Source organism: Pygoscelis adeliae, unplaced genomic scaffold (genome assembly GCF_000699105.1).
Source record: "Pygoscelis adeliae isolate BGI_AS28 unplaced genomic scaffold, ASM69910v1 Scaffold101, whole genome shotgun sequence".
NCBI classification, from domain to species: Eukaryota; Metazoa; Chordata; class Aves; order Sphenisciformes; family Spheniscidae; genus Pygoscelis; species Pygoscelis adeliae.
Genome location: NW_008824238.1, coordinates 7,833,503 through 7,847,921, shown reverse-complemented (window position 1 = coordinate 7,847,921; position 14,419 = coordinate 7,833,503). Strand labels below are relative to the sequence as shown.

General features: G+C 37.3%; 1 protein-coding gene across 1 annotated transcript in view; it reads left to right on the top strand.

Annotated features, from left to right (window-relative positions):
- Nucleotides 1-14,419, top strand: part of LOC103926239 (chromosome unknown open reading frame, human C8orf34) — a 168,114-nt gene that overhangs the window by 22,467 nt on the left and 131,228 nt on the right. The window contains exons 3-4 of the mRNA XM_009335079.1: nt 275-406; nt 9,148-9,276. Of these exons, the coding sequence (XP_009333354.1) occupies nt 275-406; nt 9,148-9,276 (261 nt within the window). The remainder of the gene's footprint in view (nt 1-274; nt 407-9,147; nt 9,277-14,419) is intronic.

The following is a 14,419-nucleotide window of genomic DNA, read 5'->3' as shown; positions in this document are numbered from 1 at the left end:
TCAAACATGTAAGAGAATAAATGCAGGTTAAGGACTTTTTCATAACAAAAAATAAGATCTTATGTTTTTAATGAAAAACATATTAATGAATTTCTGAATTTTGATGTTTAGGAAATGGAAGACATATGAAATTTAGCATGAATCAGAAACAGAAGAACAAAAAGAGCTGAATTTAGTTTGGACTGATAGGTCTTGTTTTTTCTGGATTGTTTATTAAGTCTTTGAAAAATGACCCTACAAATGTTATAATTGCCTGATTCAATTCTTTTAACAGAAAATAAAGGAACAAGGAGAGATTTTAGAAGTTATGATAAACCTTGGCAGGTAAATGCAAAAAAGCCTAAAAAGTCAAAGAGCGACCTTGCCGTGTCCAACATTTCTCCACCGTCACCGGAGTCCAAGTCATGTAAGAAAGCTTCACTACATTACTAATTCGTGCATACTTCCAAACCCATAGTATGTTTTTCTGTTGAATTAGGATTAAAATGGAAAGCCAATTATGAGCAGTTGAAATGGCTCGATATATGTGTTAGAAGAGTTTGATTCTTGCTTTACTTTCACTTGAATTATGAATATTTAACAATACCCTATGTTGTCACCTATAGATAGAATAGAATTCTAGGTAGATAGATAAAAAAACAGAAGAATATCTGGGTGTCATGCACAATTTTATGTTCAGATACCGATTATGATTTGATGTTTTAGTTTGCATTGCTATTTTGCATGTGTAAAATCTGTTCTGTTGATATTGGTCCTAAAACCAGATATTTTTCAGTGGATCGGGCAATGCAAAACTATGAATTATGAACAGATACTGTTTAAGATATGGGGACAGTGTCAGCAGAACAGGTGTACTGCTCTGAGAGTTGCTGAAGGAATCTAAAGATACACTGAAAGAAAAGGCAGAATAGAAATAGAGTGACTGAAGAGAATATTGTCAATGACCTGTAAAATAGAAGTAGTAAAAATAGAGGCAGCAAGCCTTAACGAAATATAGTGCTTCCTGTGTACTGGCTATTGAAGAAATTTAATTTTTAAGTTTGATTTTTAATGGATTTTTTACACAAATAAATATATCTACAATATACATACATATATATGTATAGGTACACATACACACACAAGTGTGTATACAAGATTTGTTCTCCAAAATAAATTGCAAAATTATATTTTCTTCTGTTGACTATTGTAGCTTTTTGAGTTCTTTATAACAGCGAAATCTTTTTAATAACTCGGAGTGTGATTAGGCAACCAGATGAGAACAGAGATATATAGTATGATGCAATAGAAGGCTTGCTGTCTTTCCTCTAAAAGCAAGGTGACGAAGTCTAGACTTTAGTGGAGTCAAAGAAAAATCTCCCAATGGCCTCAGTAGGTCAAAATATAACACAGCAATGGTTAAAGTAAATCATGATAGATTTATGCAATAGAGATACTGTGCTTTTGGGTAATTAACAGTCTTGTATGGTTATGAAACCTTATCGATTGGGAATAAATAACTAACAAGTAAAAAATAGCTGTACAGGTAGCTATGTCCCATAGCACTGCTTTTCTCAGGACTGTACTGTCCTAGCAAGATTTATGGATTACTTTTTCTGGAAATGGAGCATGTGTCTCTCTTTCTTCTTCATGAAGCACATTACCTGTTTCAAAAAGACTCAAATTTGATCATCAGTTCCACTGTACCTCTCTACAGGCACATGAATTTTTAAGTCAGTCCAAAAGTAGCATGTGGATTTTAATTCACTTTCCAGAGTAAATAGGGATATTCAGAGAGGTGGTCATAGCCACTCATAATCTAGTCTAATCTAACAGTCTTTGCTGGATAACAGCAATTTATGGGGATACACTGTTAGAAACAGTGGCCAAGGGTGTTGTGAGCTGTTCCTGTCATCATACTGTGTTCTTCTCCTCCCTCCCAGCGCTTGCACTTCAGACTCTGTGATATGCATTGAGTAACTTACATGCCATCTCCTAAAGATCTCAAGTTCTCAGTCTTTATCCCAGGTAGGGGTGTGACATCATGTCACTCCCTTCATTTGTATGCCTACTACAAGTTTCATGCTTGTTGGTCCTTAGGTTGTCCCAGGAGAGGGACAAAGAGGAGGCTGGGCACTCTAAACTACCAGGTCACATGTCAAGCAAGGAAATAATTTATACATCCATAATAAGACTGGACTCAAGGATCTGTCCTTGTGGACTGAAGGGCATCTAATAATGCTCTTCAATTGGTAAGGCTTGCTCTGAAGCTACCCAAGTCCCTAAGTCTAGCAGCGGAGTTTGTGAGAGTGCGGCTTTACCCACAACAGAGGAAGATAGAATTAGGGTGTGCTTAAGGCAATTGGACATACGTAAATACATGGCACTATACGGGATTCATTCTGAGCATGCTGAGAGGGAGGCTAATGTCATTCATTGCAAGGTCATCACTGAAAGGTCATGATGCCCTGATGACTAGAAAAAGGCAAACATCACAGTCATTTTGAGGAAGGGCAAGAAAAGGAGACTTTGGGGACTACAATCTGATCAGCCTCACCTTGCTTTCTGGGAAGGTTATTGAGCAAATTTTCCTGGAAGGTGTTCCCAGCCACAAGAAGGAGGAAAATGTGATTGGGAACAGTAAGCGTGGATTTATGAGATCATACATACCTGGTCAGATCAACCTGATTGCCCCCTTAGATGAAATAACTGGCCCTGTAATCAAAGAAAGAGCAGTAGATGTTTAATACCTTGACTTCAGCAAAACCTTTGACAGTCTCCCATAGTATCCTTATAACTCAATTGGTGAGATACGGACTGGATAAGTGGACAACAAGATGTGTGGGAAGTTGGCTCAACTGTTGGGTTCCAGGGGTTGTGACTGGCAATGCAAAGTCCAGTTGGAAACCTGTCACTAGTGGCATGCTTAAGGGACTGGTACTGAGACCAATACCATTTAAAAGTCTTTCTTAATGTCCTGGATGATGAGGTAGAATGTTCTCTTAGCAGGTTTGCAGGTGAGACCAAATTGTGGGAAGTGGTTGGTATTCTGGGTAGCAGGGCTGCTATTCAGAGGGACCTCAGCAGGATTGAGGAATGGGCTGAGAAGTTCAACACAGGCAAATGCAAAATCCTGCATCTTGGATGGTATAACCCTGAGTAATAGTATAAACTAGAGTCTGAATGGCTAGAAGGTAGATTTGCAGAAAATGACCTGGGGTGCTGATGGACAAGAACTTGAATATGAACCAGCTGTGGCTGTGTGCTCTTGCAGTGCTGAAGGTGAGCTGCATACTAGGCTGCATTAGCAAGAGTATAGCCAGCAGTGTTTATTTCACACTATTGAGATGGCATCTGGACTACATCATGATAGACAATGGTGTACTGGAGCCAGTCCAGTGGAGGTCCACCAAGATGATGAGAGGGCTAGAGCATGCGATGGACAAGGAAAAGCTGAAGGAAATTGGTTTGTTCATCCTTAAGAAATGAAAGCTAAGGGGAGATTTCGTTGTCACCATCAACTATTACAGTGGAGGGTAGTAGCAAAGATAGCCAGATTCTTCTTGAAGGTGTGTAGTGAAAGGACAAGAGGCAACAAAAATTATACTGTGAGGGTGGTCAAACACTGGAACAGGTTGTCCAGAGCGGCTGTGGAATCTCCATTCTGGGAGATACTCAAAACTCAACTGGATAGTCTGAGCAACCTGCCCTCAATGGACCAGTTTTGAGCAGCAGGTTGGACTGGAAGACTTCCAGAGGTCCCTTCCAGCCTAATTATCCTCTGATTCCATGCTTTTCTGTTTGAGCCGTTTCCTATTTTTTTTGTCCATACCACTGTTTTAAACCTTGATTCCTCCTATTATTTTTGTGATTTACCCCTGCAAATATTTGTCTCTGAAACTTTTTGAAAATACCTTGTGTGTTTGAATTATGTTTTTTTTTTTAATTGCGATCACAGAGGCTAGTTTCAGCCATATGCCTTTTTGCCATATCTTCCTTCTCTTATTTTCTGCCAACCACCAAATTAATACTGATGGTTTTTTGACCTTTTTTTGCTGGGTTTATGCCAAAATCAGTGGGTACTGTATGCCCCTTCAACCACTCAGATCAGCAAAACGCAAGCATGTTCAGAAGCCGTTTATTACTCTGTCCAGACGTGTACAGCATATTCCATTTGTTTTGTGCCTTCAGCTTGCACCTCAAAACATTTTTGGGTGTCATTGTACATTTTTTTCCAAAGAGGTAGTAAGGACTCATCTGAGAAACAGAATGTTTTGGACCTGCTGAGACCTAAAGATTTACTCTCAGATTTGTGTTTAAAACAAACAAAGCCCCCACACCCAACAACCTAAAAAGCCCCCCAAAACTGCCAAAACAAACGCAAAATTTAATGTAGTCCATCAGCTGTAATATGGTCTGTTGCAGAGCTTTTGTCTTACGACTATCTTGTTCAAATGATCCTGAACTTGTAAGTTTATTCAGAATTGGTTGAGAATTGTCATTTCATAGGAATCTTTGGAAACATCAGGAGAATTTATTTATTTAATTATGAAATATTTTTTTCCTTCAGCAGAGCTGATGTTGACTGCAGTGTGCATGTTATTCCTGCGCAGATATCTCTTCCTTATGCATTCGACTTTTTACTGGAAAGATTCCTCCAGTCCCTCCTCCTGCCTGTTATGATCTCAGTCACACCTGAAACAAACACAAACAAGAAACCCTGGTATCTAAGGGATCTGACCGCTTCTTTGGTGTGTGCAAAAACATAATTAAGCAGAAGCTGCTGCTGTTGTCTGGCAAGAAAGAGGCTTGAAGCTAGGACTCCTAGTGTGTGTGTGTGTTTGTGTATATATAAATATATTTAATGAAATATTTAGATGATTCTGAAAGTTTCTAAATAGTTTGTGAAACAGACTTCTTGCTTCCCAGCTAGCTACTTTTAGGCAGAGTAGGTTGATCTCTTCTCACCACCTCTGTATTAAATCAGTTCACGGATCATCCTTTCACTCTGCTTCAGTTCACCATTCTCACCATATCCCATTTACGATTACAATGTTGTGTACTTCTGATTGCCTTTCATCAATCTAGGACTGTAGGCCATCGTTCTCTTAGCCTTTTAATATCCAGGTACTGTGTAAACCAGTTTGGCTGTATTATCAAAGAACTCTAATTTTAATGCTATTGCGAGATTGAAATACATGAGTAATTTTATGCTTAATAATAACAACACATATTTTTGTTCTTTGAGATGTAAGATGGTCATACAATGTATTAATGAAATGTAGGATTTAATGAGCAACTGGTCTAATTCTGGCTGCAAATCAGGTCTTGAAAAGACATGTATATGTAGATAAAAACAGTACTGATCTTGTACCATCATCCAGTAGAAAATAAAGGTCTGCTGATTTGTGACAGAATTCCTAACACATCTGCAAATGAACCTGATGTGCATTTGTTGGGGGTGTGCTTCACCAGGAAATCAGAAATACTGGGAAACACGTCTTTGCAGTCTTCTGAGATGAGATGGGGAAATCTCAGCTCCATAAAGGGAAAACCTAAATATTTCTATACAAATGCTATGATATAGTTGTAATAAATCTTCTGAATTGTAGGCAAATAACTTAAAGAGAAAGTGTTTTATAAATCTCTCAAATAACAGAGTTGAGGTTGAGGCAGGTAATGTGATGAGGGATTTAAAATTACTGATATGATGATTTTGAGGAATGAGTGAGTATAATAAAGAGGAAGGTCAGAATATTATGAAAGCATTTTACTAAGTGTGTACTGACATATGCAAGGCAATGTTATATGATGGACTTCATACATACAGAAGAAGATCATGTATTTAAAAAGATCTCAAGGAAGGGTCATATGGTCTTTATGCAGTTCTGCATGCTTCACACAAAGGCATCCATTTGAAAATGACCAGTGCTTGTTGATCCCATAGTTAGGAAGATACAAGTTTATATTTTAAAAACATTTGTAAGCAAGCAGAAAATTAACCTTGAAAGGAGAGACACATGCCACATGATGTAATGAAGTAGATTTTAGTTTCAGTATCCATTCATTAGTTGGAAGAGTAGGTAAGTAAAAAGAACCATGTCTTCTCTAGAAGTAATAAAAATTTCAGTCAGTTCTAATTCTGCTTAACTTTCCCCCTCAGTTTTGGTTCAATAGAATGAGCCAAATTCATTGTTGAAACAAATTCTATTGAAACTCAGAAGTGTTCCATGACAGCCTATCTGTTTTGATACATTTTCATTGAAGTACAAAATGGTTCACTGAAACACAGACTGTAGTACACCAGCATGCAGAGCAAATTTCCACCATGTTTTTGACTGGTTTCCCACCATCCATCTAGTGAGATGCAATCCGAGCTTCCTGTATTTGTGGGACATTTCTCTGAAACTAGGGACCAGACCATTGTCTCTTGAGCAAGTTTCCCTGCTTTCCAAGGATAGAGTCTTGATACTCTCATTTTCCTGATGCAGGTTGGTCCATATACTTGGCAGTTGCTGATCCTGGAAACTCCACAGCTGTTGAGCAGAACTTATGTTTGTTTCATTCAGCTTCTGTCCCATGACAAATTTTTTTTTTCAAAATTGTATGGTTTCTCAAAAATTCTGTCCTTTGGTATTTTGAAAAATGTGGTTTGTTTCAAATTGACATGATAACAAATTCCAGCTTGTTGAAACTTTCTGCAACCTGGAAGCTCTAAGGTTTGGTCATCTTTGTACATGGTTTTACTATATTAAATTATTGCCTGTTTGTATTTTGGTGGTACTGTGAGATTTCTGTGGTGTGGTGAGTTCAGTAACAACATAGAAAGAAAAGTCTGTCCAACTGCTAGTAGGCTAGAGTGAGTGATGCTGTAGAATATAGCGTTGGTACACTGAAGGGAGAAGATGAGATGGCTGAAAAAGCAGGCAGTAAAGGAACATGTGATCTCAATATCAAACAAAGGTGAGCGAAAATAGAGAGACCTCATTATAGAATTTCTTTTCTAGTTCACTAAATATTTATATTTACAGTTAGTAAAAGTTTAGAAAAAATACTAGATGGAACATTTTGTTTTCTGTAAATAAGAAGGATGAGAAATACTGAAGTTGTGCTATTTGAATTAATTATGCTAGGGTCTATGAATGGAGGCAATTTTTGGTCACACAAAAATTGAGATAACTTCTAATGAACATAGTGGTTCCTAAACCAGGGAATTATAAATTAAATGATTGGCATTTAAAAGTATCAAGAAAAATTATAAGCTGTCCATCTGAGTAGAGGCTAGTCGTACCCTAATACCTTAAGGCCTGTACCTATTCACTGGGAACCACCATAGCTCATTATTTCCATTGTCCTCAGAAGCAAATACATGACTTGTCTTTTTTGAACACAAAGCAGAGCAGGACTCTGACACTCCAACTTGCCCCTCTCTTCCCTTCTTATTGAGGCCTCCTGTGTCTCTTTCCTCCTACTCTTATCTCTGTAGGTCCTTTTTAATGTCCCCTTTGTCTTCTGTCTTTGAGAATGTCTGTAATTGCAGTCTAATGTATTAACTTCTCTAATACTTACGCAGGTTCCTGAGTGGGTGTTACAGATCAGAATATACTCTGGGTTGTCAGACTCTGTATAGATGTCCGGTTTGAAGATGGCTTGGTTTCTGTCTACGGGAGATGGAATCGTTCTTTGTGACGGAAGGACTTAAACATACCGTTGTCCCATTTCTTTACCTGGAAAAGACGGCTATTGACTTAACTTAAACTTTCCCTTGTGGAGCTGATCCAAAGGGGAGCAGATTCTATATTCACACAGAGGGCAGTCAGCAATAAGGCAAATTTCCGTAGCAACAGTTATTTAGCACATTTTGTAATAGCTACCAGAACTCGAAGTCTAAGCATAATTTCCCCATACCATCATAAAAGCACTCTGAAATTCCAAATGATCATAAGATACCACTTTTTTTGCGTGATCTGTAGGAGTCTGCAAGTTTCCTTCTTAGCATGTAATGACAATGAAGTTTGTAAGCATAAATTAGTTGACAGCTGTCAAAATAGTAAATAAAAATTTCAAAGCTGGCCAGGATATGTTGGACATTATAGGCTTTGTTTTTGAAGTTATTTTTAAATGAGTAGTTAGCAACCATTGATAAATGCAGCTGGTCCTTTCTGTTGGGAATGTGGACTAGGCATCATCACCTTCACACCAGCATGTGCAGTTCTCAGCACGGTAATGCTGTGTTTGGAGACAACCCAATAATTGCATTTGGTGGCGAAGGCAGCAGATCGCTTAGTTCAGAACACTGGCAAAAAGAACATGTTAAACTGCAGTTCCAGAGACAGCATAATTTTCGTTTTCATTTCTACAAATTGCTCAAAATGTTCACACTGGTCGATGCAGCTCTGTTTATTGTGGGTCCTACGTATGTCAGAAACTCCTTCTTTTCTTCCCTGCCATTGTAGGTAAAGTTAGATCAGCAGTCGAGAAACTGTTATTTTAAAATTAAATCAAAGGTTTTGGTAATAGATAACGAGTAGGAGACTGTAAGCTCAGGACTGTGCTTCCCAAAGATCGAGTTTGTTTAAGTATTGGCATAAAGATTATAGGCTGTACAGCATGAACAATAGAGACATATTTTGTTTCACTGTTTTTATGAACTGTGTTATCTACACTTGATGAGTTTTTTTTTTTTAAAAATTGCATATACATGTTTTAAAAGCTTTATCTAAAATATTTCTTTTTTCTTTTTGATAAAATGACTAGCAAAGCCAAAAGTACCAGTTACTCATTTTCATTTTGACATTTTTCCTTATTGGCCCCTAGGACACACAATTCTATTTTGATGTAAATGAAGTACCTTCACATGCAAGATTTTTATTACATTTTTCTGTTATTGTGTTATTTTTATTATTTTTAATTGTTACTATTAATTATTCCTGTTTACCAATGAATTCAGTCGCAAGAATCATCCCAAGTATGCATTTGTTCATAGATGTTTTAATTTTTACTTCACATTGACGAAAGAAAATATTTCCAGCTGTTAAAATAGGAGGATAGTTAAGTAATTTCCACTCAAGGTACTTGAGCTTGTAACCTCATTGTGCAGCTTTTTTTCTACTGTAGGAATCTGAACTGCCAAATCTAAACTTCATCTATATATCTGTGTATATTTAGTGCCAAGGTCAATAGAGCATCCTAAATGGGATTGGAGGACAAAACCGGAGAACCATGATTTTGATGAACTAAATCATATTCTTCAAGAGAGCAAAAAACTTGGAAAAGCCCTTGAGAATCTGTCTCGCAGTAAGTTGATTGATTTTAGTTTTTTAATGTAACCATGCAGCCTGAATTGTAATTTGGAAGTATATATCAAGAAGGTGGTCTTCTATTCAATGAAGACCAAGTTCATTGACATCAGCAGTTACATTCCTGTTGATGAGGTTTACAGAATGTCTGAGATAATTTAGCAGCTCTCCTGCTGACTGAAACTACTTCCCCTGCACCTCCTTTCTTGTTACATTAGTTTTCTGCCAGTTCAGTGAGCTGAATTAGCTCATAAAGAGATTGACACAAGAGGCTGGTTTGAGGAAAATGGTGGGAACATGCAGCAGTGGGACTGCTCCTTTGGGTGGTAGCAGTTAGATTGGATTAACCTTTGTGAAACCTTAACCTCATTGATGGAGATCAGACCTGTCATTGAAAAAACAATTAGGTATTTTGTATCCTTGACCCCAATTAATTCCTTCCAGTTTTCAAAAGCAATTCAAATAAATATTTTAACACGTCTCAAATAAATACTCAAAAACATGGTAGCCAATTATTTCATAACAAACCCCAAGTATTATCCCCTAAAAGACATAGTCAAACAGGAGCAGTGTTTAAAAATAGCATGCTCATGTAAGGAGTAACTCTGAGAATTACTGGATATGATGAGGAATAGTTTTTTTTGTTTTTCTTTTTTTTTTTCCTTCTTTTCTGTAGAAAAGAATTCTGAAGTACATTGGTGGGAGCAAACACTAACAGTTATCAAAGTATGAAAAGTACTCTGCCACGGTACACGAAAACTAAGTATGGTGTGGTCTGGGAGATATTTGAATGAGAAATATTTTCTTTCTCCTCTCGTTAAATTTTATCCATAGCACTTCTTGATTCACTGGAGAAATTGCTGACAGTGAGGTCAGAAACAGCTGAATGAAGAATGGAAGATCTGTTTTGTGGAGAATTTTGAGATTCAGCATTTTTCCAAATTGTGTCAAATACCCAAAACTAGTTTGTCCAAATTCCTTCTCTCCCAAATGTTTTAGGTTGATCACAACAGTTATGTTCTGAGCAATTTTCATATTTATATTAATTATAGTATAGTTACAGGGCTCTTTTCAAATACATTTCTAGTAAATTGATCAATCTGCCTCTAAGGAGCTAAACCACCTGCAGTGAGGGTCTCTGATTTGCAGCCCCACCATTGCCTGGCCGTGTTACTGTGATGGGTGCGAGTGTCATTTTCAAGCCTTTCTCCTTTAGAGACTTGTAACCAAGCTTAGCACAGATACGGAAACAATTTTTTTTCAATTTCAGAAAGGGTTATTTATTCACTCTCTGGAGATACAAACCAATCAGATGTGAGAGTTCAATAATAAAGGACTAAATCCACTCTTCAGTCCTACATCTTTGTCTTTCCTTGTGAATGTTGTGTAGGTTCCACTGACCTCTGGCTTCCCTATACCTAAAATACAGTTTGCAGCATTCTGTACCTCTCTTTGCCACAGAGTTTTCTAACTGGAGTGCAAAACACTGCAGCTCTTTTGGGTCCTACACTTGGACGGGAGGTGAATGTACCTGGTCAGTGTTGTTGGAGTCAGGTTTTCATAGAGTTATTTCACAAATGAAACATTCTTCACTATTTCTTGCTAGTACTTGATGTTTTCTGATGATTTATCAAGATAATATGGAATTTTAATCCTATCCTCCAGAGTGCTTTAAATCACTTGCAGCCTGATACTAAGTTCACTTTCATGAATGTGCTCTCTATTTCTTCATCCAGATCATTAATGGAAATATTGTCAGACCTCTCCATGATTCCATTTCAGATCTGACAAGCAGCCCTTGAAAGCTACTCAGTAAGTGTGTTTTTTCCCACCAGATTTTTATCTACCTTGCAGTGATTTCACCTAGAATGTAATTCTCTAATTTGTTTACTGGAGTATCATCTAGGACAGTAAACAAAGTCTTATTATAGCTGAAGTATTTTATATCTACTTCCTCCTCTTACCCACTAGGCAAGTTTCCCAGTTGAGAAAGCAATTAGACTGATTTGATGCGATTCATTCTTGATAAATTCATGTCGGCTGGTTCTTATCACCTTTCCTATCCATTAGATGCTGATAAATTGTTTATTTAACAATTTTGTCAAATATTCTTGCTGCTGTCAGATTTAGGCTTGCTCTTTAGTAGTTCCCCACGTCTTCCCTTTTTCTTTTCCGAAGACAGATACAGTGTTTGCCCTTTTCTGTCCTCTCCATTCCTGAAAGATAGTTGTTAATGGATTAGAGGTTTCTTCTGCTGGTTAGTTAAGTGCTCTAGAGTGAATTTCACAAGATTCTGCCAACTTGAATGTATCTAAATCATCAGAATATCTTTCAGCTTTCCGTCATCTGGCTTGCAGTTTTTCCTCTTAAAATCACTAGTGTTAAGCATCTGGCCACAATTAATGTTTTCGTAAAGACTGAAGCAGTGAAAGTATTGAACACTGGGATTTCTTTGTATCATCTGTTATTTGCTTTCCTTCTCTTTGACGTAATAGTTCTGTATTTTACTTTGTCCTCCTTTCCTAGCGTATTTATAGTATCTTTTCTTGTGGCTTTTTTTGTTCTTTGGTAGTTGTTACTCATTTTGCACTTTAGCCTTTTTGGTTGTATCATTTAAACGCTTGCATCAGATTAATCCTAAGCTGTATGTCCCTATTTCCAGTTTTTGTACTCCTGATTTTCAAATCATTTCAGGAAATAAATCTGTTCTGTGCTGTGATTTCTTACGTGTTAGGATGATAAAAAAATTCAAAATGAAAAATGTGAAAAGTTTGGAAAAAAAGAAAAGGTAAGATTTTGAAAATAAATGTGGTTTTATTGTTCTCCCAAAGGTAGAATACAGATTGCACATAGAAAATACCTTAGAGGGTTTCAATGAATAGACACGTGTAGAACATTAAAAGTATAAGGCACGTGAAACTTCTGTGCTGTACCCAAACAAGCATCCCATGTGGTGAATTTTACAAAAGCCCTGACAAGGTCCCATAGCTACCTTCTCCAGTGTTAATGCTTGTTTTGGGCAGGCTAGTCAGTGCTTTTGATTCTACAAGCACGTCCATAAAGTCTGAGTCTAATGCTACATTTGATACTAATCTTTTTTCAAAGCAGTATGCGACAGACACCGGGCTCAACAAATAGTTGAGTATGCAAATGATCACAGCATACTATCAATGGCTTTTTACAGCACCCTCTCATTTCATTCTTCAGTATTTTAACAGGGAAGAGTGCCATGTAAAACCAGATGTTTGAAGTTAAACGAATTTTCCATCAAGTCCTGGAATCCATTTCCATTTTTAAAGATAAGCTTTGGATCTTGTAGTGAGTTTCCAGGACTTCATTGCCTGCTATGCAGCTGACACAGCCTGTGAATTAAGCTCTAGTTTCTATTGCTTCATTCACTATGCAGTCTACATATCTGCTTTGAGACAAACGTGTGCACTTCACACAAAATTAAAACTGCCTGAAAGCTTTGGAAGGTGAGGCTCAGGCACTTGGATGTGTGGTCTCTCCTATGTTTAGTCCTCCTAGTGATTAAAACTGAACTTCCGTATATTTGGAGCCCTCCTCCCAAGCAACATCAAGACGATATGTGAGTAATTCTGTGCTGCAGTAGATCTCAGAAACCAGAAGTGACTTCAAGCTCAATGTTAAAAGTATCTTACGAGTTTTGAGGACTGGAGAAGGGTATTGCCATAATTATGGTCTAAGTGTGTTGGAGCTTGGTGATTTAAGTATAACATTTTCCAGAGGCCTACTCATGTGGGAAACCTGGGTTTCGTTTGCTTCTCCAATCAGCTGTTTGTCATTGAAGTGGATTTTGAACTATTAAGTCCACTATTTAGGGGAGATTTTGGTTTATGAAGCAACATACAGGAATATACTTGTGCATGTTTCATTTTCTTCGATTGCAAGGTCTCTCATCTTTATTGCCATCATCCTTCTCCCTCAGCTGATCATAAATAAGAAAAGTTCTATGCTGTTTCAGATGTATGCTTTTGTATTTAACCTTCTGACCTGTTTGTCTTTTAAAGAGAGTTAAAATCTCCTGTATAGCTAAGGAATATAAGCTATTCATTACTCATGAATATACCTGTCTTCACCCCCCATCTTCTGAGGATGGAAAAACAGATAACAAGAGATGGAAAACAGTGAATTATGAGTGTTTTGAGTGGGAAAAATGAGGACTAAATCAGCAAGAGCTTACTGCAAAGTAGATATGAGGTCTGCCTGCTTTGTGAACAACTTTACATCTTTTATATGAACAGTTAAGGATTAGAGTGCATATTGAAAATGTGTGTGTACTGGATGTTTCAATTTACACATGATAACATCATTTGATGACACTTAATGTGTTCTACTGTGAGATAGGTACTTTTCCATAATTACATATAGCCTTTCAACGGAGAGAACCAACGTTTTGTTAGTAATGTTTGAGCCCTTGTTAAGGTCAGGTGTATACTACAAATCAGAGGGGAAGAAACAAATGTATCATGCTTTGGATTCAATAGGCATTCTAAGGTCAGAAAATGGTAGTAAGTTAACATTAACCAAAGCTATTTGGGAACCAATCCAAGTCAGTTAGTTGGAGGGAATCCGAGAAATAATGGTATCTAGCTATAACCAATAGGAAAAAAGTACTCTTTTATTTCTTAATTTGGAAGGGGAGTAATCAATAAATAAATAATCAGTAAATAAGAAAGCCATCTGCAATCTAGTAGGAAATATTGCTGGAATAAAGAATCATAGAGGTTGGAAGGGATCTCTGGAGGTCATCTGGTCCAACCCCCCTGCTCAAGCATGGCCCTCTAGAGCCAGTTGTCCAGGACCATGTCCATGGCTCCTGAATATCTCCAAGAATGAAAGATCTCCGAGTCCCTCCAGAGTATCTCAGTTATTTCTCATAATGTTGGAATCAGTGATGTTGTTTATGCATAGCTTAAGAAAGACAAGCATGATCTTACCCCTTCAAGAAAAAGATAAAATAGTGAAACATAAAAGCCTATGTTCTGTTTATCTTTTATGGGGAAGAAGATAAGCAACAAGAGCAAAACTCTCGTAACAATAAGGGTAGAACTAGTTCAAAAAAAGATCAGAATATGTTAACAAACCACTAAAATAATGTCCTCGGTTTTGTGGATGAA